Below are 25,375 nucleotides of genomic sequence, written 5' to 3' on the forward strand. Positions count from 1 at the left end.
ATAACCTAAATACACGCGGGCGAAGTCGCGGACATTTGGTCATCTAGTGCATAATATAATACTTATTGTATTCACACCAGGGTCGGTTTATTAAATCCTATAAAAAGAGAATCGGTTCAGTACTACGACTTTTATAAGTCGCATCGGCAAGATTCGTTTGCGTACGTATGTCGTATACTATACTCCACGTACCTATACTTTAAAATAACATTTTTTTTGCATAAGAAACTAGTTGGTAATTTCAGTAACAATGTTAGACAAAGTTATAGGTATTAATTGTATGCGTGTAACAGGATTTGTACCTATAATCTCGGTTAGTTTAGTACAAAGTGAAAGTGTCAAAGCGAAACTGAATTTTGAAATAGAATTTCTGGTACAAAACTTTGTTCTTCCGACGGTGTAGATGTACTTACGTTTTATGTTCGCAAGCAAACACTAAGCACTTCAATAAAATTTAACTCGCTCTTTTGAAAGCCACGCATATGTTGCTAGTAGCTACATTTAAGTTTATTCGCTAAAGCTAGTTAATTAACTCTACCAACAATACATTAGTTACGTTCCCTGCAGTTTCGTTATTTTAGTTCAAATTCTAAAGGATTCTACTTAGATGCAGTAAATTACGATATTCATGACGCGTTGTTAACATGGAATTTGTATTCGCTTCTGCACGGTACCGTAGAAAACTCGCTAGTTATTAGAAGACATATTATATCCATGGTATATCTGATTAACTTCAAAACTTCCTAGTAAGCTTAGCTCATCTAAGCTTACTAGGCTTAGATGAGCTAAGCTTACTAGGAAGTTTTGAACAAAAATAATTTTAAAAAGCTATTATTTTGAAACTTTACCTTAAGTTAAGAGTACCTTAAACCGAACCAATAAATCGCGGGACGGCCCATTTTGGGTATATTTGATTGGGCAAAGCGAAGTCCTGCTGCTTTTATCAAAACTAAAAACAAAGTCTAAAGTCTTCAATGCTGTTACTCATTTGTTTATTTCTTTTGCATAGGGTTTAGTGATCCCTATTGCATGCTGGGCATTCAGCCAGCTTCGTTGCCTGCATCTCCCCGCGCCTCGGAGGACGAAGGGCGCAAGCACGGCTTCCGGCTAAGCTTCAAGCGTCGTGATGGACGGCAACAACGTGATAGTTTGGGCAGACTGCCCGCCCGCTACATTCGCGCCACCAGCGTACGCCCGCATACACTATCGCCAAAGTGGAATGAGACCTTCAAATTGTAAGTACATAAAGCGCAGTTTTGTATACCTAAAGTACAGTAGCGATACATTTTTAGGGTTCCGTATCCAAAGGATAAAAATGGTGCCCTATTAATGTCACTCTACTGTCTATCTGTCCGCCTGTCACAGGACTCTAGCTCAGAGACGAAATGATTCACAAACAACTTAAGTAATCTTTTAAACTTTAAGGATGTCTGGCACGGGGTTGCCACGATACTAAGGTGTCTGGCAATGCATGACGTGATTTCTAATACTAAGTATTTTGAAGAAAATATAAAAAAAATTGGACTTTATACTTTGACGTAAGATTTTTTACACCTAATTACCTAATTTCTATAAAATAACGAAGGTCTGGCACGCGCTGGCTCTCTCTATAATCCGAACATTGCTGTGAATAATTGTGATTGATCAAAAAGTAACAATACATTGAATTTTAAAGGTCTAAACCAAGTTTGAGCAAAATATACTTAATAAGATATTTATTTATTCTTAATTATACGATCTCATTTTTAAATCTATCTGCAAAATAAACTAAAACAACGTTCGGTTGGTTGAAAAACCAGGGCTATTAGTTGATTGCCTTTTCTCGATGTTGTGGCGACATTATTATTTTAGCAAAGGTTCCTTCGGTAATTTTTTTGTGGTAAGAACTCAAATTATTATTACACGACTGTCCAAAAAAGAAATGTAATATTTTTAGGGTTCATGTACCTAAGTGAGTTTTTTACTCCACCATAACTTCTAAATGCCTGAATAGATTTGAATGTAAGGAATGTTAAAAAAATCAATTTTTTTTAATTTTTTTTTTTTTTAATATTACAATAAAACTTAAAGCTAGCCTTATCTAATTACAATCTAATTATTAAAAAAAAAAAAAAAAACAATTTCTTTTCCAAGTACTTTTGAATCGTCAAATGCATTACCACTCCTTACATTAAGAATCCTTACATCATCCCCTCGTCACACTTTATAATTTTTTTGAAAATAATTCAATAGTTATGTGGCTGTATGGCGCCATTTTCAAATAAGGTTTTTTTTAAATTTTTAATAAGTTCTTTGGGAGAGCCACAATAATTTATAACAGCTAGGGAACTTCTAGTTCTACTGTTCGTACATTTGACGCTAGGTAGACCTAAGATAGCCCTATTTTTCTTTGACTTCACGTCACCATAGCCAATATAATATGACATATTATCGTCGATTCAGGATCAAACCAAGAGTTCCCTCATCCTAGCGCACGCTGTTGTGTTTGTTGGCAGTTGTGTTTTTTTTTATTACGAGTACGATGCCAGCATTACTTATTATTTAGGTAAGTTATTTTTAGGAGGGCTTCCACGCTTGGTAAAATAAGAGTTATAATATTATGTATACCTATAATAAACATTTTGTGTTTCATATTTTATGCTAAGCTTAATATAACTTAATCAGTTTGACGGTAATTTCAACACTCTAGACGCCTGGGGTGTCAAGGACCCTTAACTTTCATAATAAAGACGTTGAACGGAAACTTTGGATCACTTATTACGAGTACGTGCGCTCGATATACTTATACATTCAAAAATACTAACTTTTGCCTATGGATTCAGTCACGAGTTTTCACATGATCTGAATTTAATCCAAAGAAGAATGTCATATGCCATATTCTTATTTATGATATTAGTAATATCATATTAGTAACAAACATTACCATCTCAACCTCTCGCGTACTATAGTGCCCTGTTTATTGCCACTTCAGCTTAGGGACCCGTTGAGCTATATCGGTTACTCTAGTTCTTCTTCTTATTTCTAATTTGATCACATAGAGAAACTCCAAGCATAGCTCTTTCCATCGTCCGTTGAGTGACTCTGAGCTTTGTTATGAGGCTCAAAGTATGCGACCATGTCTCGGATGAATAATAAAATGTGATCAAAAAAATATTTTGTGGTATCTTATCAATAGTAATCATCAGTACTATCACTTGTTTTACTTACCAGGTATAATTATTTTTAAGAAATGGAAAATGGAAAATATATTTTTAGTTTAAAATGTAGCAACTGGGTAAGTACATTTATGTTTAAGAAATGGCAAAATATTTTTTGTTCAATATGTAGCAACTGGGTACATTAACCACCTATTCTCCTTTACCAGTGACATCGATGATATCTCTTCGGATGTACTACACCTGGACATCTGGGACCATGATGATGAAAGTTCGGTGCTAGATGCAGTATCACGTCTGAACGAAGTGCGCGGTGTACGGGGCTTGGGTCGATTCTTCAAGCAAGTCTGCCAGAGCGCAAGACAAGGCAGCCAAGATGACTTCCTTGGTAAGTTGTTTGAAAGATTTCTGCGGTTTATACTGAGGTTGGTGACTCTTTTCATTGAACACATGGTAGGAGGTTCTTTGGGAGAATAATGGTGGAAACCAGATTGTCCACATAACTAGTACGTCTACGTCTTATTCTTAGAATACAATTTCAATTTTAGGTTTGTCGATTATTATTTTTACATGACATTAAACGACAGAGAGTTTCAAGTGCTTTTCGTGGCACCGATGAATGCTAAATTTTGAAAAAATCGTTCAGGCATCTATTTACCGATTAGAATCAACGTTGTTAACTAGCGCAATCGACCGATATGCGCCGCCGCCGCCACTAAGCCACACCATCTTCAACAACCAATTAGTACCAATAATCTTATTAACTTTATAAATACATGATCCCTTATTTTGACCTCCTATTTGCGGAAAAAGCATACAAAATCTTATATTACTAGATGATGCCCACGACTTCGTCCGCGTCGATTAAGGTTTTTACAAATTCCGTGGGAACTCTTTGATATTTCGGAATAAAAAGCCTATATCCTTTCCTGGGTTGCAAGCTATCTTTGTACCAAATTTCGTCAAAATCGGTTGAACGGATGGGCCGTGAAAGGCTAGCAAACAGACAGACAGACACACTTTCGCATTTGTAATAAGTATGGAAGTGTGGATATGGATAGTAACTATGCCATGTCTCTTTAATTAACATTTTATTAAAGCATAATACAGTAAATAAAAAGTTAATTTCATAGTTTACGAGCAGGCTAATCCGTACGCAATTAAAATTCGTTGACTTTAAATTGTTTTCAAAAAATTTCAATTTCATGCAAAAATAGAGTAAACAAAGTTAGCGAGTGATATTCAAATGAGTTAATAAACTTTTTTAAGCGCAGCGAGATAAACTTTAATTTGGGGTAATTTAAATAGAGTTTTTGAAAACAAAGAGACCATAAGATAGATTATAATAAAGATAGGTTTTAGCAAGGATTAAAGGAATGACGACAAAGGGACAGAAAAACTGAAAAACAAAACAGAAAAAAGAGAGCTATGCTTGGAGTTTCTCTACGTGATCAAATGAGATAAAATATAAATGAAGAGATCCGTAGGAGAACTAGAGTAACCGACATAGCTCAACGGGTTAAGAAACTGAAGTGGCAATGGGCAGGGCCCGTGGTTCGGAAAACCGATAGATGTTGGGGTCTCAGGGTTTGGAATGGCGACCTCGCCCCGGAAGACGCAGCGTTGGAAGACCCCTCACTAGGTGGACGAACGACATCAGACGAGTCGCAGGGAGCCGCTGTATTCAGACGACGCAAGACCGTGGCGCGTGGAAGTCCCTACAAGAGATCTATGTCCAGCAGTGGACGTCTATCGGTTGATGATGACTGATGAGATATGGATTAATAGTTGTATTCAGTTTTTAATAAAAATCCTTTTCCATTTTACTGTCATTTTGAAGAATTGGAAATCAAAAATTATACAGTGGTAGCCATTTTAAATTGAATTTTGAAGGCTTTGACTACAACTTTGCCTTTTCAGGAGTCCAACCTCAGAAGAGATAATATTGCGATTTAATTTGAATTTAAATGTTTCCAATAGGCTGCGTCAATATACCGTTGCGTGAAATTCCGTCAACGGGAGTGGAAGCGTGGTATAAGCTGGAAGCTCGGTCTCAACGGTCCTCGGTGCAGGGCCGCATCCGGCTTAGGCTTTGGCTGTCAGCTCGAGAAGCAGGCAGACATGACGATGACAACTGGCAGCAGGTAAGAAAGTTTCAGGTAAGGACCTCCTCTTCTTCTTATTAGTAAGTTCATATTTTATTGAATTGCTGTGCCTGATATTCGTAAAAATAGTTGCCTAGTATTTGTATGTCATCGTCATCATCATGATTAACCCATCTCACGGGTCTCCTTTAAGAATTATAAGGATTTGGCCCTAGTCTACTATGCTGGCCAAGTGCAGACTGGAAGACTTCACATCACCTTTAAGAACGTTATGGAGAACTCTCTGGCGTACAGGTTTCCTCACGATATTTTCCTTCGCCGTTAAAGCAAATGATATTCATTAATTGCTTAGAAAGCAAATAACTCTTCAAAGTTAGAGGTGCATGCCTGGGATCAAATCCTGGACTCCCAACTAGGAAGCCGACGTCCTAACCACTAGGTTAGCACCGCTTATTTTTATATAGTCAGGTTTTATCTGCATTTGATACGTAGGTAATTATGAATAATTAATAGAAGAGTTTTGTTTAGTTTTGTTTGATCTCAACATTTATACAACGTGATGCTAAATTGCTTTGGCTGGCGAACAAAATATAGTGCAATTAGGTACTTAATTTTATTAGTTTAAAATACCTATATTTTTGGTTTCTTTATACCGGACGCTTTTGGTCCACTAAATAAAAATAAAATCTTAACTCATTTCCAAGCATAACGGCCAAAAACTGTCTTAAAATTGAGTTCAAAGTTCGTAATTTCGATCACTGAATACAAACTTAAACTTATTTCTAAGTAAAACGGCCTAAAACTATGTTAAAACTTAGTCCAAATTTCAAAATCGTACAATTACGAACAGTAAAGTTTTAACTTTCATGCAATTTTTGCTTCTTTTCTACTTTAAAATTTTATTTCATGCAACTATACCTAAGTACCTACTTACCGTTTTATTCGCCAACTCGTCATTATGTTCATGTGTAAAGGTGAAGTAAGATAAAATATCTACGTCTCGTTGCATTTTATTAGCCATCATTTTGAATAGCATTCCTTTCATAATATCCTCGTGTTTTATGAAAGAATAGTTATAACCAGGCCTAAATTGCTGATCCGCTGAACTACTACGGAACGTAAAACTTTTATGAGCTTTTCGCCTAAGAGCCATTAGTGCACATTCATGTCCTCGTAACGATGGTTGTTATAGCTGCCATGTTTACGTCCACTGCCAATCAACGAGGCTAATAATTAATATCCAACCAGCAATAAATTTTATAACGGTGTAGAATGGTCGATTATCATATTATCTACTAGAAAATTGACTTACCTACCTAATTGGATTACTTTTTATTACTGTACCTGTAATTAAAAATACTTAAGTGTTTAACATGTCTCTAATAAAATCTATCTAACTTGTAACTTTATAAGTAATAACTGACCCCGTCGTAAACCATAAATAAAACTTTATCCATAGATTAATTAACTTTATCTAATAATAACAACATCATTAAAATGTTGCACTTGAAAAACTGTGCTAATTTAAATGGAAATAGGGTCCCATTGGACTGTAGTAATAAAATGAAGTGATTTTTTGTATAGCGGTAGTTTATGGGACTAGAATTAATTATTAAAGGGAATAATTTTAAAAATCTTGTTTTTTATTCATTTAACATGAACGTAACGCTGTCTGTGTTTTAATATGTCTCCAATAACTTAATAACAGAGCCTGTCAAACTATTGGAAACAATCCAACAACATCATTAAAATGTTGCACTTGAAAAATTGTGCTAATTTAAATGAAATTGGCCTGAATACTTGCTTGAATTTTATTAAGGAATATCTCGATTCTAAGCCTCGGCAGTACGATAACGTATTCACTGATTGAACTTCTTTAGCTCCACGTAATAAGTGAGTCAGCGAGTGAAGCAGAATCGCGATTACACGATAAATTCAATTCATTGCTCGGGAGGTCCTTCATTCTTGATTCTTCCTTCTCTCTACATTTTTTCGCTCCACAATTATTTCAGATTTTAGCCTCTCTCCACTTATTCAATCCCAATATTTTTCTTTGTTTATATTGGTACTGACTACTGACAACTTGTTTCTCATTTTACCCATTCCAATTAATACTGATAACAGAAAACAGGTTGGTGCCTAATATAGATTACTGTTTCTGAAATGTTTTTTTAATGATGCTGTCTAAACTTTGTTTTGTTTTGTTGCTACCTACTAGCTTTTGATTACGATTTCAAGACCTATCAAGTATTACGTCATAATAATCTCTATTATAGTGAAAACGTACAATTAAAATATTAATACTTATTCTAGACTCAGCCGTTTGAGCTATAAGTCGTTATGCGAGTCAGTCAGTTTCCTTTTATAAATGTAGATTTCCATTTTCCAAAAATAGATACCTACAGGTAAATGGCAATCGGGGACGGAATGCCCCGCACACCCGCACAGCCACCGCGCTAACCCGGTACAGGCGAGTGCGGGTGACTTGCGTATGTGCGGGGCATCCCCCCGCCTCATACCCCGATTGACATCTCGACCTGTCGCGGACTACAGGTAGGTACATTTAATAATCTACATTAATAGGCCAGTCACGGTGGAAAGACATGACGTAGTGATGCGCGATCGACTCGACGTGCAATCGATTTCAAAGGTAGGTAATTGCTCCACACCTACGACAGGTGATATTCCCTACGTCTAGCTTTTCATACGTGAGCGCTTTGTCGTTGCATGACGCGATGATTGCATCGCTAGGCAATTAACAGAAAGCCTGTGCACATGAGTAGATACGAATATTAGTCACGTTTGTTGATACCAAACTGATAATGATTAAAATTAAATGAACCGACCGATTTTCTTTATATATATAATATTTATATAATATAAATATAATATTTATACGACTACCCAAGGGTAATGTTTTCATGGTTCATGTAGGTATGTTTCTTTGTTCCATCATAACTTCTAAATTCCCGAACAGATTTGGATGTATGGTATCTATATCGTTAGATTATCCCGTGTGACACTGACCATAAAGAAACAAAACATACATATATTATGACGCCATTTTCAAAAATTGAAAATTATTTCTTTGTACTTACTTCGTTTTTTGGCAGTGCAGTAATGTTTTCAACTTTTTTACTTTCATATGTGATTCAAAAAAGCTTCGCTAGGATGTGCTTTGGCGATGCATTTTTAAATAAGATCCTATTATTATTATCACATTGACGGATGCTTTTTAACGTCTTTAAGTAGTACACTTATTAGATCTTTTAGACGAGTAATTTAAAAAATCTTTGTGTGAAGGTACGGCAACACGAGCGTCTCTTCGGGGTACTATTAGCTCATGAGGTCGACATGGCTTTGAGCGGCGCGGCAGGCGGAGCGGAAAGCGAGAGCGGAGAGTGGGAAGGCGAGTTATGTGTCGCAGCACAAACTTTGCTACACCAACATGCTGTGCAGGGAGACATGAGTTTACTGCAAGCAGCTATTGCAAGATTTGCAGCTGCTTGCAAACTGAACAGCGAAGTCCCTTTGGATCCCAAGTATGTTGATAAAATTTAAATTCTGTAGTACCTAAATAATAATAAATCACTACTCTTAATTATCACTGCCCATATTGTAAATGCGAAAGTATGTTTGTTTATTTGTTTGTCCTTCAACAGAGCAACGCGTCGGATCGACGTGGTTTTTTTCATGGATATAGTTACAGTGACATAGGCTAATTTTTATACCGTAAAATAAAATTGTTCAAACAGGATTTTTGAATACCTAAATCCACGCGGATAAAGTCGCGGACCAGGTGTCATTTTACCCAAAGTTAACACCGCGCCAGTGGCTACCTTACGTAGTCTGTGCTGTGCACAAACGCGTCACACGCAAATGCGTACGAATAGTCTTCACTTTTTAAAATATGAGTGTATGAGCTTTGCCTACCTGGAGTTTTATAATATCTTTGTATTTAACAAATAACTGATTCGTTCTATCTTCGCAAGTAGATATAACACGGCCTTAAGATGTGCGGGAAACTTTCCCGGAACACCACTCGACCTACAGTTGAAATGTTGAATAAACCCCCTTCAGTGCTTTAGAGATTAGCGCTTTCAAACAGATCGATGCGAGGCGGACTGTCTTGAAATACATATAAGTACCTACCTGGACGATGTACCTAGTACCTACCTATATTATGTCTTAGAACTTCAATAATAATTTATGCCTAAAATATTGACACACGTTACTAATATAATCTGATTGAAAAAAAAGTTTTTATAAATTCCGTGGGAACTCTGTTTATTTTCCGGGACAAAAGTAACCTATATTCTTCCCTGGGCTACAAGCTCTGTGTCAAAATCGGTTAAACGGATGAGCCGTGAAAAGTTAGCAGACATACAGACAGACAGACATATTTTCGCATTTATACTAATGGATGGATGTATGGATAATAACAATGATTAATCTCCGATAATCTTTGTTGGTTAATTGGTTTGTTGGTTTTTCCTTCAATCACGTTGCAACGGAGTAGCGAATCGACGAGATTTTTGCATAGGTAGGTATAGTTTACCACCTGGAGAGTGATAGGCTACTTTTTATCCCTTAAAATCATAGAGTTCACACGGGATTTTAAAAACTTAAATACACGCGTACGAAGTCGTGGGCATCAGCTAGTTTTATATAATTTTAATACAAAGTCAAAGTTTTCATACTCAGGTACATGCATAAGCTGCTGATAGAGTTGGAGCGGGAATGGTGTTCGAGTATGAGTTTGAGCAGCAGCGGCAGCGGGGAGGCGGGCGCGGGAACGACGCGCGACGAGGAACGTTGGCTTTCTGGGTGTTTCTGCGAATTCGTTGAACGAGCTCTGCATCAGCTGCGACTGCATAGGGATTTGTACCCTGTGCTCCATCATTTGAGCCTAAATAGGTTAGTTCCATATCTTTTAAATATTATTATGATTATTGCACAAGTAAAACAATTAGTACCTACTAACACTGAAAGAGCACGTCTTAGGTTACATAATATTATGCTTGTTTCAAAAAATCTCCCAGTCAAACGTTTGTACACATGTAACAATAACGCCGTGTTCGTCATTATATTTCATTTTGTATGTAAGTATGTAATTTCTGTGAATCTGTGTTATTTTTAAGATTGTCTAATGTTGTTTTATAATTCTATATTTTTTTATGGGGGCCACTATCAAAAAAGATAAAAGTCTTTAGAAAACAAAAATTATAAAAACAAGAATGTCCAAAAAAAAGCAGAAGAAAAGACAAAATTAAAAACATATTTTTATATGGATATTTATCACTAGCGTACGCCCGCGACTTCATTACACAAATTTCAAACCCCTATTTTATCTCCTAAGGGTTGAATTTTCCAATAACAGCTATCTGCATGCCAAATTTCAGCCCGATCCGTCCAGTAGTTTGAGCTGTGCGTTGATGGATCAGTCAGTCAGTCAGCTTTTCCTTTTATATATTTAGATATTCTTCCTACATAAGTACGTACAAATATGGACAAGAACAAATATCTGAATACGTCATTTTGCATTACCTACTGAAACTATTTATTTAATTAAATTATTATTATTATAGCTGTAATTTCGCTTACGCTGTTACTTTTACTCAAGGTTTCTTTAAACACAGAGTTCCATTTTATAACTTAACAATTTTGAGTCGTCCAAGTTTACTTTAACATTTTAACTTTCTATAAGTTGGAATGGGAGTTTATATGAACGTAGTAATTTTGCAGGTTGGAGTTCCTTCTGCGCTGCCTTAATCAAATGTCACAGATGAAAGCATTTTGGCGTTGTTGTCCCTTTAATAACGAAATCAGGTTTGTAACACTAATATTACACCTAATATTCCGTATATAATTTGTATCTATGATCGAAAAAATCTAAGTATAGTTTTAAAAAGTTTTGTATCATCATCATTGTCAATTTCTCTATGTCTCATCTTTATTGTAGGGACTTCCACACGCCACGGTCTTGCGCCGTCTGATTCCAGCGGCTCCCTTGATTAGTTTGATGTCGTCTGTCCACCTAGTGGGGGATCTGCCAACGCTGCGCTTTTCACTTTGAAGTCGCCATTCTAGCATCTTGGGAGCCCAACGTCCATTAGTTTTTTGAACTATATGCCCTGCATATTTCCACTTCAGCTTCGCAACCCGTTGAGCTACGTCGGTTACTCTAGTTCTCCTACGGAGTATGGATCGCCTCATTTCGAATTTGATCACATAGAGAAACTGCAAGCATAGCTCTCTCTATCGCTCGCCGAGTAACTCTGAGCTTTCTTATGAGGCACATAGTTAGCGAAAAAAAGTTTTCCCATACAATTATGTAATTCACTAGTTTTTTTTTCATTTGTCGTAATTTACACGTAATAAGTAACTTTTGTTGAAAAAAATGTAACCCTTTTCATGAAAAATGCGAGCTAGAAACGTTGTTACGAGTAGAACAACTAATTCCGTTCCAAGGTTCTAGTTCATTCGAATTTACTATTGTTTTGGTAACGGAGATTAGATCTAGCCCTATCGTAGTCAAGGATTTTCTTATCTATCTTCATTGTTCTTTTCCCTTAAATAATTGCACGTAGACAGCATAGCAGTAACAGTCTTACCCTCAAGGCCCTAACGTACGCTACTTATACCAGAAGTACAAATTACGGTTTTCTCCAGAAACAAGAAATTTTCTTTGTTTGTGTAGGAACTAAGTTTGAATAAGAATCGACTAAGTACTTAATACTTAGAGCTTCTTTTGAAGCCGATTTTTGGTATAATGACTCGTCATCACTATCACATAGGCGCTTATTGTGATATTTTGCACTTTCAAAACAACGCGTCGATAAAAATAATAAATCCGACTTAAAGATTAAAGATATTTTCAGCTGGCAATACAAGCCATTCTCGCGACGACCACGGACTATCCTGATTGGTAGATTGGATTTTTTTTATAGATTTCATAATAGATTTTATCGTTATAGAAGATTCACATAATGCCCGTTTTTCGATTCGTCTGTATATTACAGCCATAATTTTTTGGTTTCCTTTATTGTGTAACCGTATACATCCAAGTTTTTATATCGTTTAAGAAGAAAGAAAAACGTTTATTTTTTAAAGCTGTGCCACACATTACCAGTTAGACCTAGTTAGGTCATCCCGGTGCCTCTAATACTTGAGCAGTAAAGTCAAAAGACCTCAAGCAGAAGAAGCGCCGGAATGTCATGTGCGGCACAACCCGAAAAAAAAAGGTCCCGACTCAGCATAAATGCTATGTCTTGCACAAGTACAAAAACATACAGCGCTGTTTTTCAGTAGGAACCCCGATTCGGGTGGCGTCACGGAATTCATTTTTAATTGTACTTATCTATGCTATCTATTCTATCTAATAACCTTACTACTAAACTAATTAATAATGATTTAGCTGCAGTTGCTGATTGGAGCAGACAGTTTGGGCTACGCGTTAATCCTGCAAAATCTCAGGCTATTGTTATTGGCAGTCCAGGATACATTGCAAAAGTTAACTTGCAAGGCCTTTCTCCGATCCTCTTTAATGGCGTTGTTATTCCTTACTCTGACTCTGTTAAAGACCTAGGTATCCACTTAGATCAACAACTGTCCTGGTCTGTACATCTAAAAAAGTTGAGCAGAAGAACATTTGCGACGATGAGTTCTTTGCGACGGTTGCGTTATCTCTTGCCAATTCCAACCAAAGTTATGTTGGCACATTCTCTCTATTCTCGATTATGCGGACGCAAGCTATCTCAACTTGACTGAGGACCAACTTAAGCTTGAGCGACTCCAAAATCTTGCCATTCGGTTCATATTTGGTTTGCGCAAATATGACCATGTATCTGAATTTCGTCAAAAGCTCAAATGGCTCCCTATTCGCCGTCGCCGGGATTTGCATGTACTTTCTCTTCTGTACTGTGTGCTATATCACTTAAAAACTCCCCCTTACCTCAAGGAGAAGTTTAGTTTTCTTGGAGTGCAAACCGACATAAGATCCTGCCGAACCTTAATGTTAGAAACGCCGAGTCATAAAACGAAATTCTATGGCAACTCATTCACTGTGCGAGCTGTTGAACTTTGGAATGCACTACCATTGACCATACGGAAATCAAAGTCACTAGACTCCTTTAAAACTGCAGTGAAGAATCATTATCTTACAAACTGAAGACGACAATCATATTTGTTTCTCCTTAAGTACGATTATGGAGTATATATTAGTCTATTTTATTAGTATATTGGTATTATACATATTATTTAATACATGTATTAGTGGTTTATGTATTAGTATGTATCAGTTATTTGAATGTATGTTTATTAGTATATTACACACCACCTGCAATCTAATTTTCCTTATACTTTCCAATCTTCAAGATTGCCTGGTAGAGATCGCTAATTAGCGATAAGGCCGCCTTTTGTATCTTCCTTCTGTCTGTGTTTTTTATTCTTTAATGTAATCCTTCTTGTGGTTGTGCAAATAAAGTGTATTTATTATTATTATTATTACTAACAAATATAAACGTACATCGTTCAACACATTGTTTAACACATTTTCATTTTCAACCGACTTCCAAAAAGGAGGTGGTTCTGAATAATTTTTTTTAAATCCTAGGAATCTGGATGTGTCTTTGGCATTTTGTTTATACAGAAAACGGGGAAAAACCGTCACTTTATTCAAATTTGAGATTGCTTTAACTGGTTATAGTATGGCTACGTTTCACTGTTCAGCAGTTTTAACTTCTAATATGCCTCTAAAATCATTTTAATTACCTGCGTGCATATTTTAAACAACAATCGTTCTCGTAGGAGCGAAATAGTCGGCGCACTACGTAAAGGATCAGCAGAATGGTACGAAGCTCTTTGCGCTCAAGACACAGACTCAGAACGCGGGGAAGACCTGGTAAATCTCATCACATTGGTACAGATAGATCTGCAACAAGGACTCACTTATTATCACCCACTCTTTGAAACGTAAGTGAAGTAGATATCAATGATCCCTACGTACAATCCCCTAAGTAGTAGAAACGTGATTTCCATGTTTCGTTTTCGTGAGCTTCAAGCCACCTTATACTTACTAGCGTTTAGTTTTACAAAAATAAGTCTAAGTTGGCAAATTGAATTTTATTAAATACTAGCTGATGCCCGCGACTTCGCCCGAGAGATAAAAAGTAGCCTATATCTCTCTTCAGACCTTTAACTAGGTATACCTTTATACTATTATATTGAAATATATAGCAAATAATCACGTCAATCCGTTGCTCCGTTGCGACGTAATTGAAGGACAAACCAATAAGCCACCAAACAAACACACTTCCGCATTTATAATATGGGTAGTGATGGGTAGTGATATCACACGTTAATAAACATTTATACCTTTCATGACTTTACGTGTAGAACATGATGTAGACAGAGGTACATATGTTTATAACTTTGATGTGCTTGCCTGTAAAATTTGTCATTTGTAGTTAAGGGATTATTCGTAGGGACTGACGATTTGTAAAGTTAAAGTAATATTTACCTTAGGTACTCCTTTTCGTTACAGCCATCATCTTAATGATGATAAGCAAGCACAAAGTTGAAATTTCTTTTTTACGCCCTACTTACAATAATTTATTGAAAAATCATTTCGTTACAGGACCAACAACGTCCCATATTTCAGCGTGGTATTCACACAAATTGACAAAATGGTAAGTTACGGTACTAATAATACCTAGTTTTGAGTATAAAATTTTATTTAAATTAAGTACATATTCTGTCTTTACAATGCATTTATGCACCAGCAAGTACTCTATTTGCGTTTAATTCCATATCCGACAAATGTTCTTTCCCAAGCTGAATAATAAACAACAATCCGTCGCAACTCGCATTCGTATTTATTACTAGCTTATGCTCGCGACTTCGTCCGCGTGGACTACATAAATTTCAACTCCCTATTTTACTCCGTTAGGGGTAGAATTTTTTAAAAATACCTTCTTAACCGACGTCTACATAATAATAGGTATGCCAAATTTCAGCCCAATCCGTCCAGTAGTTTCAGCTGTGCGTTGATAGATCAGTCAATAAATTATTCTTATTCTTATTCTTATTCTTAATTAGTCAGTCAGTCACCTTTTCTTTTTTTATATTTAGATTTCACGTGTAATAGGTGAGTAAGTACCTACTTAGTCTCTTTCTGACTTTTCAGTCACAATTATTTTGTTGTTTTAAAAGGTAAAGTTATTATTCGTTTACACAAAATGCTAGGAAGGTGAAAAAAGGGTGATATGTTAGTTGTTAGATTGTTACTCGTCATATGTTCCGTTATCGTTCATAAGTCGTTTACTTAATCTTCAAATATATAATATGGTACCTAGTATATAATACATTGTGTGAAAACTTAAACTAACAAATTTAATTAGGCTGAAATTCAGTATAAATAATTACTCTGTGCTTCTCTTGTTACGTAACGCTAAACATATATTATTATTAATGTAGTCAAACTTTTTAGATGGTTAAACAACAGCTGTAACATGAGTGTAACCTTTAGAATTTGCTTATATTAGACAGGTTTCATCACTCAATTTCAAGTCCTATCGCTATTAAAGATGATTATTATGGATCCATTTTGTGAAATGATATTACGCTTATTTGAGAACAAAGGAATGCCAGTGAGGAATTATTTGTGTCCTTTATAATTGTGTTCATTTTTCTCATCTTAACGGTTCATTTAAAATGGATGCCGAGCTTAAATATGATCACATCCTTTGAAAAGAGTTTTCATTAACAAAACTCCGAATAACAGGAAATAATAAGATGACTAAAGATAAAATTGATTTATGTTGGTTGTTGGCTTTCTTTCAATGATACTAACAGAAATCTCTATATTTTAGGACGTTATATTAGGACATTATTCAGCGTCATACCTAGGATAGCCAATATTTTTTCCGCTGAAAAAATATTGGCCATCCAATAAGTCCAAGGGTTACGATTCAGAGACAGTTAGAGAGTGTCAGTCAGGACTTTTCTTTTCATTGTATGAGATTATCTTTGTTTTTCTTGTCTCTATTAGTATTAGCGATATGAGTATCTACAATTCTACAAGATACCTATATGTAAATATGTGCTTCAAAAGCAGCCCGAAAAATAAAAGCAGAAATAATAGTTTGACCTTTTATTTTCAAAAGTCAAATTATTAGACAAATTGCTTAGGTAATTTTTGTTATTATTGATGTCATTATAAAGGGACTTTGTTGTGGAAAACTATGTTTGTTGTAGGTGTCAGAGGACGTTAAACAGTGTGTGGAGCACTGGGTGGCGGAAGGGTGGTGTGGGGTCGCTGAAGAGGAGATATTTGATGAGCAAGGGAACGGAAGTAAGCATCCGCCCTATTGTAATTTTATGCTTTACTTTGTTGTTAAACTTATTACTTACATTTGTCAAGGCGCTAAAAAACCTTTTCGTCATTATATGGTACGATTTGATAATAGTAGAGATCTCTTTATTATGGCTATAATTAAATTCTGGATCTTATTTGGTGGTTTGCTTTTACTACATAGTATACTAACTAGGCTCGCTTTGCGTTGTACTTCTCGCTGCTGAGAGTCGTGACTCTTATCAATATGACTGTCTATTACAGCAATTTCACTCGTAGGTACCTAGGTACTCGCATATTTAGCTACACTATTAACACTATTAACATTAGCGTGTCAGTTACGCGACCTTCAAATTTTTACCTATCCCAATGTCGCCCAACGTGGCCCAACGCACGTAAAGGAATTTTTTCTTCAAAAATATGCTTGAAGTGCATAATATCTGTCATGAAGCACTTAAATTATAACATGAGATAAGAGGACCTCGCGTGCCGGTGCCTTCGCAGATAACGCCTTTGAATAACAAATGAGACTCAACTCAACTCAACTCAAATGAGAACAAAGAAGTAAGCTCTGACGCCTGAGCAAACTTATGCTAGCAACTGCAACGTCATTTTAACGTAACATCTTAAGGATAATAGCGTCATTTTAGTGAAATACCAGCTTTTTTGGCGCATTCTTCTCACGTTTTTTGAAAATTGAAGAAATAACCACAAAATAGTGCAACCGATGTGTTAGTATTTTATTTTGTAACTCGAGACTTCGTCCGCGTGGACTATACAAATTTCAAACCCCTATTTCACTCCCTTAGGGGGTGAAATATGCTATCTGCATGCCAAATTTCAGCCCGATCCGCCCAGTAGTTTGAGCTGGGCGTTGATATATCAGTCAGTCAGACAGTAGTCAGTCACCTTTTCCTTTTATATTATATATTTTGATTAAAATACATCAAGTTATTACACTTATTTGTTATGAAATTGTATGTAGTATGTTATGTCTTGTAAATTAGCAAGGGTAAATGGTGAAAACATAATGGTCTAAGATCCCGCATTAGAAAAATCTACCCTCATCTGTTATTTAATCGTGATAAAGAATATATGTTAGACTAGATAATGTATAGATTGATACATCGCGAATAGGTTGCCTATAGCGAAATCACGTGCCAATGGTGTTAAACAGTAAAAAAAATTAAATGTAATCGATCAACTTCCCTGATTTAGTTATTTATGACAATCGAGCATCAGCTGAGAGAATATATCCCAAGGAGTTGAAACATAAAGATTGCCTATTTCCCCAACTATGGGGTTGCCAGGTATAAAGAGATAAGTACCGTCATCTGTTTTTAACAGATGAGGGTAGATATTTATTTCTAATACCGGATCTCTACCTATAATTGAAAATCGATGCTATTAATACCTAATTGCTTGCAAAACTTACTTTGACAAAAGGTTACCTACGCCTACGATGAAACTAATTCCTAAGTTATTTGTGCTGGGGGTAGAGGAATTCAAACAATAGAGTTTGCGATAATCGAAACAAATTAGTTTTACGATTTGTGTTAAAATCCATATGAGTCCCGCAAATTGCTAATGCGCGTGGCCGCCATTTTAGCGACGTCAGCACTAGACTGAAGTTTCGAGCTGATGGTATATTTTTACTTAAATAAACGTCAAATGACGTCAAAATAACGTCATTTCGATGTTAATGAGACATGGTTCCAGCGCAATAGCAATTTTCGGGACTTATACTTATTTTAGTTTTTGTTAAAGATAAACAAATCGCAGAAACCTTCTCGGCGAAACACTTAAGCGACGTGATTTGCCCGGTGCTTTAGGCCTTCTGGAGTTAGGTTTTTCACGCATATAATATAATATCATGATTTCATTGTCAGTTCGCGCTAACAATTAATAACTATTTAAGTAATCTGTTAAACAAAATTGTAATCCTATTTAGCCTTATTTTCAGTCTGATACCTATTTTGTAAAATTATATTGTATATTATATTGTGTTGTTGATTACTAATAAACGAATTAACAAAAAAATGATTCCGACGAATTGAGAACCTCCTCCTTTTTTTGAAGTCGGTTAAAAATAAAACAAGGTCGTATGTGCCGCGTAAAGTGCGCCTTTTACGCATTTCAGCGAGAAGCTACTTGTATACTTACCTTTTAAGTCAGTTAAGGAAAAATAGATAGTTTGGCTCGTCTTGGCGGGGGCATTGCCGTGCCCCCTGATTATAACTACCTTAGTCCTATACGGTTTAATGAGAAAAAAAATTCAGTGTGTGTAGTGTCAGCAAAGACCCTACCGTTTGAGGTGTTGGCGGCAGTGAGAGAACTTTGCTCGGCTGCGTCCCCTTCGTCATCCCTGCACGCAGCTCATGATCCGCCGCCACAGCTTTTGGATGCTTATCAGTAAGTCCACGTCTTTAACATAGTGCAGTATATTTTATTTTATGTGTGTGTGTATATTTAGCTGTGATAGCCTAGTGGTTAGGACGTCCGCCTCCTAATCGGAGGTCAGGGGTTCGATCACGTGCAGGCATCTCTAACTTTTCCAACTTTTTTCTAACTAAATCCACGCGGATGAAGTCGCGGGCGTCAGCTAGTGTTATAAAATGAAAGATTCCACCTGCCGGAAGGGCGTGCCTTGCCATAGCAAAAATGTGTGTGTGTATATTTAGCTGTGATAGCCTAGTGGTTAGGACGTCCGCCTCCTAATCGGAGGTCAGGGGTTCGATCACGTGCAGGCATCTCTAACTTTTCCAACTTTTTTCTAACTAAATCCACGCGGATGAAGTCGCGGGCGTCAGCTAGTGTTATAAAATGAAAGATTCCACCTGCCGGAAGGGCGTGCCTTGCCATAGCAAAAATGTTTCTTGAGAATAAATTATGTGTGTAATCACATAATGATAACAAAGCTCACGGTTTCTCGCTGTTCTGTGATAGCAGAACGAAGAGCAAATACACGGATACAGTGGAATAGATATCTTGTTACTTAAATTACATTATAAGTAACCTGGATACTTATTTTCAGTAAAACTAAGCATATTCTTTATTATTTTCTCTCAGGGGTCAAATCCCAAAAAAATCACAATAGAGAACGGGGCCTCATTAAGTGATGCCGCCTCAGGCCCCCGACGGGCTTAGTCTGCCTATGATTACAATTTCAAATTAACGTTGTGATTCTATCATTTTATGATCTTTTTACGAGCTGAGTAAGAAAAAAAATATATATAAAACCGGCCAAGGGCGAGTCAGACTCGCGTATACCGAGGGTTCCGTACTCGGGTATTTTTCTCGACATTTTGCACGATAAATCAAAACTATTATGAATAAAAATATATAAAAATATTTTTTAGAATTTACACGTATTTTTTGAGTCCTCCTTTCATATGAGTCCACATTTAGCATAGCTATCTTACTTTGAAAATTAAAAATAATAATTATTTGTTTATGAACACATTTTAATTTTTTTTTGTGTGATATAACCATATATTCACAGATTTTTGGTTTTTTCCTTTACTTGTGCTATAAGACCTACCTACCTGCCAAATTTCATGATTCTAGGCAACGGGAAGTACCCTATAGGTTTTCTTGACAGACACGACAGACGGACAGACGTGATTCTAGAAGGATTTCTTTTTCCTTTTGTGGTACGGAACCCTAAAAATAAGATAAGGAGGATAAAACGGTCGTCTATTACTAAAGACATTTACATAATCCTTAAAATTGGCAATTCTTACAGAGTTCTATCTCGCTATGAGAAAAATCTAATTTTCAAAGGCATTCGGCCACGAACTAGCTTTCGGAGATATTATGATTCAAACGGCTTCCAAAATTACAAATTTACTTATATTGATGTCAGATGGAGTCGTATTCTCAAGATTTACTTTCATATACCTACTAAGTGTAACCTAACCGCTAATACCAACCAAATTAACCCATAGATACATGTAGAATAGGATCCTTTCCAGTTCCCACCCTTATAGGATCACTTCGTTATAAGGCATTTCCCGTTGACCTAGAATCATAAAGTTTGGCAGGTAGGTAGATCTTATAGCATACGTAAAAAAATCCTAAAACTGTGAATTTGTAGTTACACCAAAAAAAATGTGTTCATGAACAAATAATTGGTATTTACAATTTTCAAAGTAAGATAAGTATACTAAGTGGGGTATCATATGAAAGGGCTTTGCCTGTACATTCTGAAACAGATGTTCATTAATTTTTTTGTATAATAGTTTTTGATTTATCGTGCAAAATGATGAAAAAATACGACTGTAGGTACGGAAGCCTCGGTGCGCGAGTCTGACTCGCACTTGGTCGGTTTTTGTTATTAGTATAACAGGCGTTAGATATACAAAACACTATACAAAAATTAAGTTTATTATCCTTAGATGATAGTAGGTAAGTATGCTTTAATTATTTTTACTCCAAAATGAACGAAAAGCCTTTATCAACTGAAAGTCTGGTTCACCATTCGTTTCACGTACCTATATTTGAGACCAATTCGAGTTGTTTCGCTGAAAGAAGGCTTACTTTTAAGTGCGATTTGTGGAATAAAAGATTATTAAGATATGTTGGGCTTTTTTGGGTGATATACTTAATTCGAATTTATTCGAATCTCTGTTGTTAAAAATAATAATCTTTAATAGTAACAAATGGGAAAAAGTTCGCAGATATGTTATGGGTTTTAAAAGTAAAGCGCGGGCGGACAAACAGGCAGACATTCGACGCACATTCAGTCAGTTACTGTTTTAGGCTTGATATCGATAATGCTTCCTTCGATTAAAATTTTCAAAATATATTTAATTTCAGAAATACAGATACAGATGTAGGAGGAATTTACTACACCGAATCGGCAGTGGTAGCTAGAGTCTTGATTAATCATAACATAAGAGCCACAGTAGGCGTACCTACGTGCTGGTATATGTGTATTTTATCTATGCCTACGTGAAAGTCGTGAAATAAAATATTTGAATTTGATGGAAATACCTCTTTAAGTAGGAATCTTCTTCTTAGACCAGGGCGCGTTTGGAACGCTCGTAGCTTTCGCTTTAAGTTTACGTTATTAATTATCACTATTAGATAATCTTACAAAAACAATTATCGACAATAAAAATGTGTAGGTACAATGGTATCCATTTTTTATAAATGCCTTGAGTTTGAGTTCAAATTACAGATAGATTTTACAGAATAAAACATATAAAGAGATAAAATCTGAAGGATCGACACTCGATTAGCCGTAAAACCGTGAAATGTCTGTAAGGCTGTAATGGTCCATCAAACCATGCCTCATCTGATAAGTCGCATTCACTGCAACCTACGACCGTAACCATTAAAGTCATTAAAGTGATCACATTTATTGGATTTCACATGCAATCATTGCAGTCGTTAGCCTTTGCTCTAACTATACTTTAACTTTTTAGCATCAATGATGTCGCTTTGTTAAATGACATATTATGGTCAGGCGCATTTTATAATCAGATGATTTCACATAAAGCTAATAAATAATGTTATTTTTAAGGGCATGTAATTAATGTTTACTGCTCTATCAGTGGAGGCATATAGATAGGCAATAGATCAAATTGAATTATTCTGATAATGATAATGAGACCACTGCATTTTCATTATGGTGTTTAAATCACTACCTTTATTATAAAAGTGAAAGTGTTTTTATCCCGGAAAATCAGAGAGTTCTCACGGGATTTTTAAAACCTTAATCCATGGTATTAAAAAGTGAATATTGAGTGTTAATTCACTGTAGATATTTATTACCTACTATAGTTTTATTAATACACAGAACCTGTATTTCATAAATAATATTTAAAACAGGCCCAAGATGGAATATGAACTCTAATGTTGAGGAGTGTGCAACTATTAAAATTATAGTATGGTTGTAATTGATTAATCTACTTTGGCAGATGGTTTGAACCACTGATCGATCGATGGCTTGCTGTAACCAAAACGATGGCCTTACAACGGGTGCGAGCATCAGTAGAACTTGGTGAGTAATTAACACAAAGTTGAGAATTCCCAGCACGCAAGTAAGATGACATGATTTCGATATGTATGTGTTTCAATGGCGGACTAGGGGAAATCCTTTAGTAAAATCTCGAACATAATCAATAATTTAGAACAAGCTTTGAGTCGGAAGCCCCCGTGAAAACTAAAGACTGAAAAAGATACAAGATTGCTTCTGTAAAAATTAAGGAAATTCTTCTGCGTTCAGTTCTTTCGCACTTATATTCTTCATTCTTGCATTATTATTTCACAGATTCCTCCGGGAATCAAATCCCTACGAAATAAATATACTTAATAATCCGTTAAATTCTCGTCGTTCTCTGAACGGGGGCCTCATTTCGTGATGCCACCCAAGGCCTCCGATGTCCACCGCTAATGTATTTGACCTCTTTTTTCAAAATAAAAGGAAAACATTAAAACGTAGGCAAGAATTAATGAAGGTGGGGAAACTGATATTGTCTAGAAACCTTCAATTTGGACGCGACTGTGAATAATAATATGCGTCGAGAATGAAAGGGCATAATTATTGTTGTGAGGCGAAAGGCGAAGGTTCACACCCCGGCTCGGGGCACCATTTAGATAAGCATCGGATTCTAAACGGTGGCGTAACACGAACACCTTTATTGGTCCGGAGACAAATAAGGGACTGCTTTCCGAATGTTTGCGTTACGGTTGAACTGAATTTCATAGGAATTGTATTTTATTACGTGTAAGGTTATAATTTTACAGGTGTTTTAATTAGATTAGAGCGTAAAGATTTGTGTAAGTATTCGCTTTGTGGAAAAAAAATATTAAAGGTTCCATTGAATGCTATACATTTACAATTATAGGATTTACTGCCACGGTTTTAAAAAGCTGTTTGTTTTTTTACATGCTCGGTGTTACGACACCACCTATAACTTTTTACGATTGTTTTAGATCGCTCCGTCGAGGGGGAACACATTGTTAAACATAGCACATCTTCTGTAGATACCGCTGCATGGTAAGTATATTATTTTTATTTTTGTGTGTGTGTCAGGGAGCCGTTGGATTCAGGCGGTGCAAGACCGTGGCTTGTGGAAGTCCCTACAAGAGACCTATGTCCAGCTGTGGACAGCTATCGGTTGATGATGATGATGATAATGATTGAGTGCGTATTTTTTAATTACTTACCATAAAAAATTACATATAAAAGTTTGTTGTTTTAAATGTGCATTTTTTGTGCATGTAATATCTTTAAGTTTAATTTAACAATGTTATTAAAGTTTGTTTTGTTTCTAAACAATGTGTGGACACACTGTACTTACCTACGCTACGAATAACGAACCATCAAGTCAACGTCGTTAGTTAGTTAAATCTACGCTAACAATATTTTGACCAATTTTATTGCTATTTTAATGAATATTTAAGACACTCGATATACATTTTTTAAACTTGTGTATTTAGTATTGAATTCCGACTAAGGCCTAAGCAGATTTTTAATGGTATTTGAAAATTAGTAGTAAGAGAGAATTTTTATATTTAATGGCAAGCTCTTACTTGACTACAACCCCACCTGGCGGTTATTGACGACACAGACGGAAGTTCCGTATTTCAGATTTATGACACAATTCGTCAATATAACGGTGTCGTAATAAACATTACGGGTATCTTTCAGAACTTTTACGACTTCCATTTTATATCCATTGTCGTCAATGTTAATGTAGCTTGTTGCTCCTCTACTGCAGAGTTATGGCAAGCAAATTAATATTGCATCGCTTAAAATTAGACTATTTTTAACAGCTTTGTTATTACGGACCGATGCCCGTAATCGTACCTTAATAATCGTACAACAAAGGATGAAAAGAATAATATCATTTTTTTAAAATGAAAAAGAAAATTGTGACAAAAATATTAAAAACAGTTTTGGTGGACAGACAGCTGCAAATATATTATAAGTAGGGAAAACAGAAAGCTTTTTCTTTGCTTATTTACCTCGGTTTCATTTTAGAAACCAAAACAACTAATGACAATTTGGGCGATAATCAAATTTTACGCCCTAAAAGCCTTTTAAAAGCTTTTACAAATTATTTAACGTTTAGTTAGAAAAACTATACCTATATTCCGTGACAGATTGAGACGGCAATCGGTGTATGAAGCGGGGGTATGCCCCGCACACCCACACATCACCTGTGCTCGCCCGTACTGGGTCAGCGCGGGGGCTGTGCCGTGTGGCTGTGCGGGTGTGCGGGGCGTTCCCTTCCCGATTGCTAGTTCAACTTGTCGCGTACCTACTATACCTGTCTATAATAATTCATTTTAAATAAACCGTGATTTAAATAGGCCCGAGTGATGTGTTCAGGACGAAATGTCATGAAGGCCGACATGATACACGTGCAAGAAACTTATTCTGAAACACTCAGAATTTCATGGTTATTTCGGAGTTGAAAATTAATATAAGGTTACACCAAATCTCTGTTAAAACGTAAGTTAAAAGGGATAGAATTTAAGCTTCTCAATTTACCGTCTAATTATGCACTACGTTGTTAAGTAGAAATCTCAAACAATGTTTTAAGGCGGTATACTGTGTTAGCTAAAATTTCACATCTCTGTCTATAAGCATTTACAGCTCTGTTACACCGAAATCCCTGAACTGGTTTGTATAATAATAATCATCACAGTGTAGATTATCAGTACTACGCACCGGTTCTGCATTTTTTTTTGTGGCGACACACAAAGTGTGATGGCAGTGACGCGCTTCGGCCAAGTGTCAAAGCTAC

The 25,375-nt window shown here is 36.1% G+C and overlaps 2 protein-coding genes across 3 annotated transcripts in view; one reads left to right on the forward strand and one right to left on the reverse strand.

The window, feature by feature from the left end:
* Pfdn4 (prefoldin subunit 4) overlaps positions 1 to 25,375 on the reverse strand; it is a 331,489-nt gene that overhangs the window by 139,784 nt on the left and 166,330 nt on the right. The window lies entirely within an intron of this gene.
* The window catches only part of unc-13-4A (BAI1 associated protein 3), an 84,196-nt gene that overhangs the window by 37,196 nt on the left and 21,625 nt on the right, over positions 1 to 25,375 (forward strand). Inside the window, exons 6-17 of one of the 2 annotated variants that reach the window (XM_069503158.1) lie at positions 1,010 to 1,235; positions 3,365 to 3,543; positions 5,136 to 5,314; positions 8,564 to 8,802; positions 9,965 to 10,177; positions 11,006 to 11,089; positions 14,069 to 14,233; positions 14,898 to 14,949; positions 16,517 to 16,613; positions 18,893 to 19,025; positions 22,538 to 22,620; positions 23,556 to 23,619. In XM_069503158.1, coding sequence (XP_069359259.1) covers positions 1,010 to 1,235; positions 3,365 to 3,543; positions 5,136 to 5,314; positions 8,564 to 8,802; positions 9,965 to 10,177; positions 11,006 to 11,089; positions 14,069 to 14,233; positions 14,898 to 14,949; positions 16,517 to 16,613; positions 18,893 to 19,025; positions 22,538 to 22,620; positions 23,556 to 23,619 — 1,714 coding nt within the window. The remainder of the gene's footprint in view (positions 1 to 1,009; positions 1,236 to 3,364; positions 3,544 to 5,135; positions 5,315 to 8,563; positions 8,803 to 9,964; positions 10,178 to 11,005; positions 11,090 to 14,068; positions 14,234 to 14,897; positions 14,950 to 16,516; positions 16,614 to 18,892; positions 19,026 to 22,537; positions 22,621 to 23,555; positions 23,620 to 25,375) is intronic. The other variant, XM_069503159.1, reaches the window with a different exon arrangement.

Source organism: Maniola hyperantus, chromosome 14, assembly GCF_902806685.2.
Source record: "Maniola hyperantus chromosome 14, iAphHyp1.2, whole genome shotgun sequence".
NCBI lineage: Eukaryota > Metazoa > Arthropoda > Insecta > Lepidoptera > Nymphalidae > Maniola > Maniola hyperantus.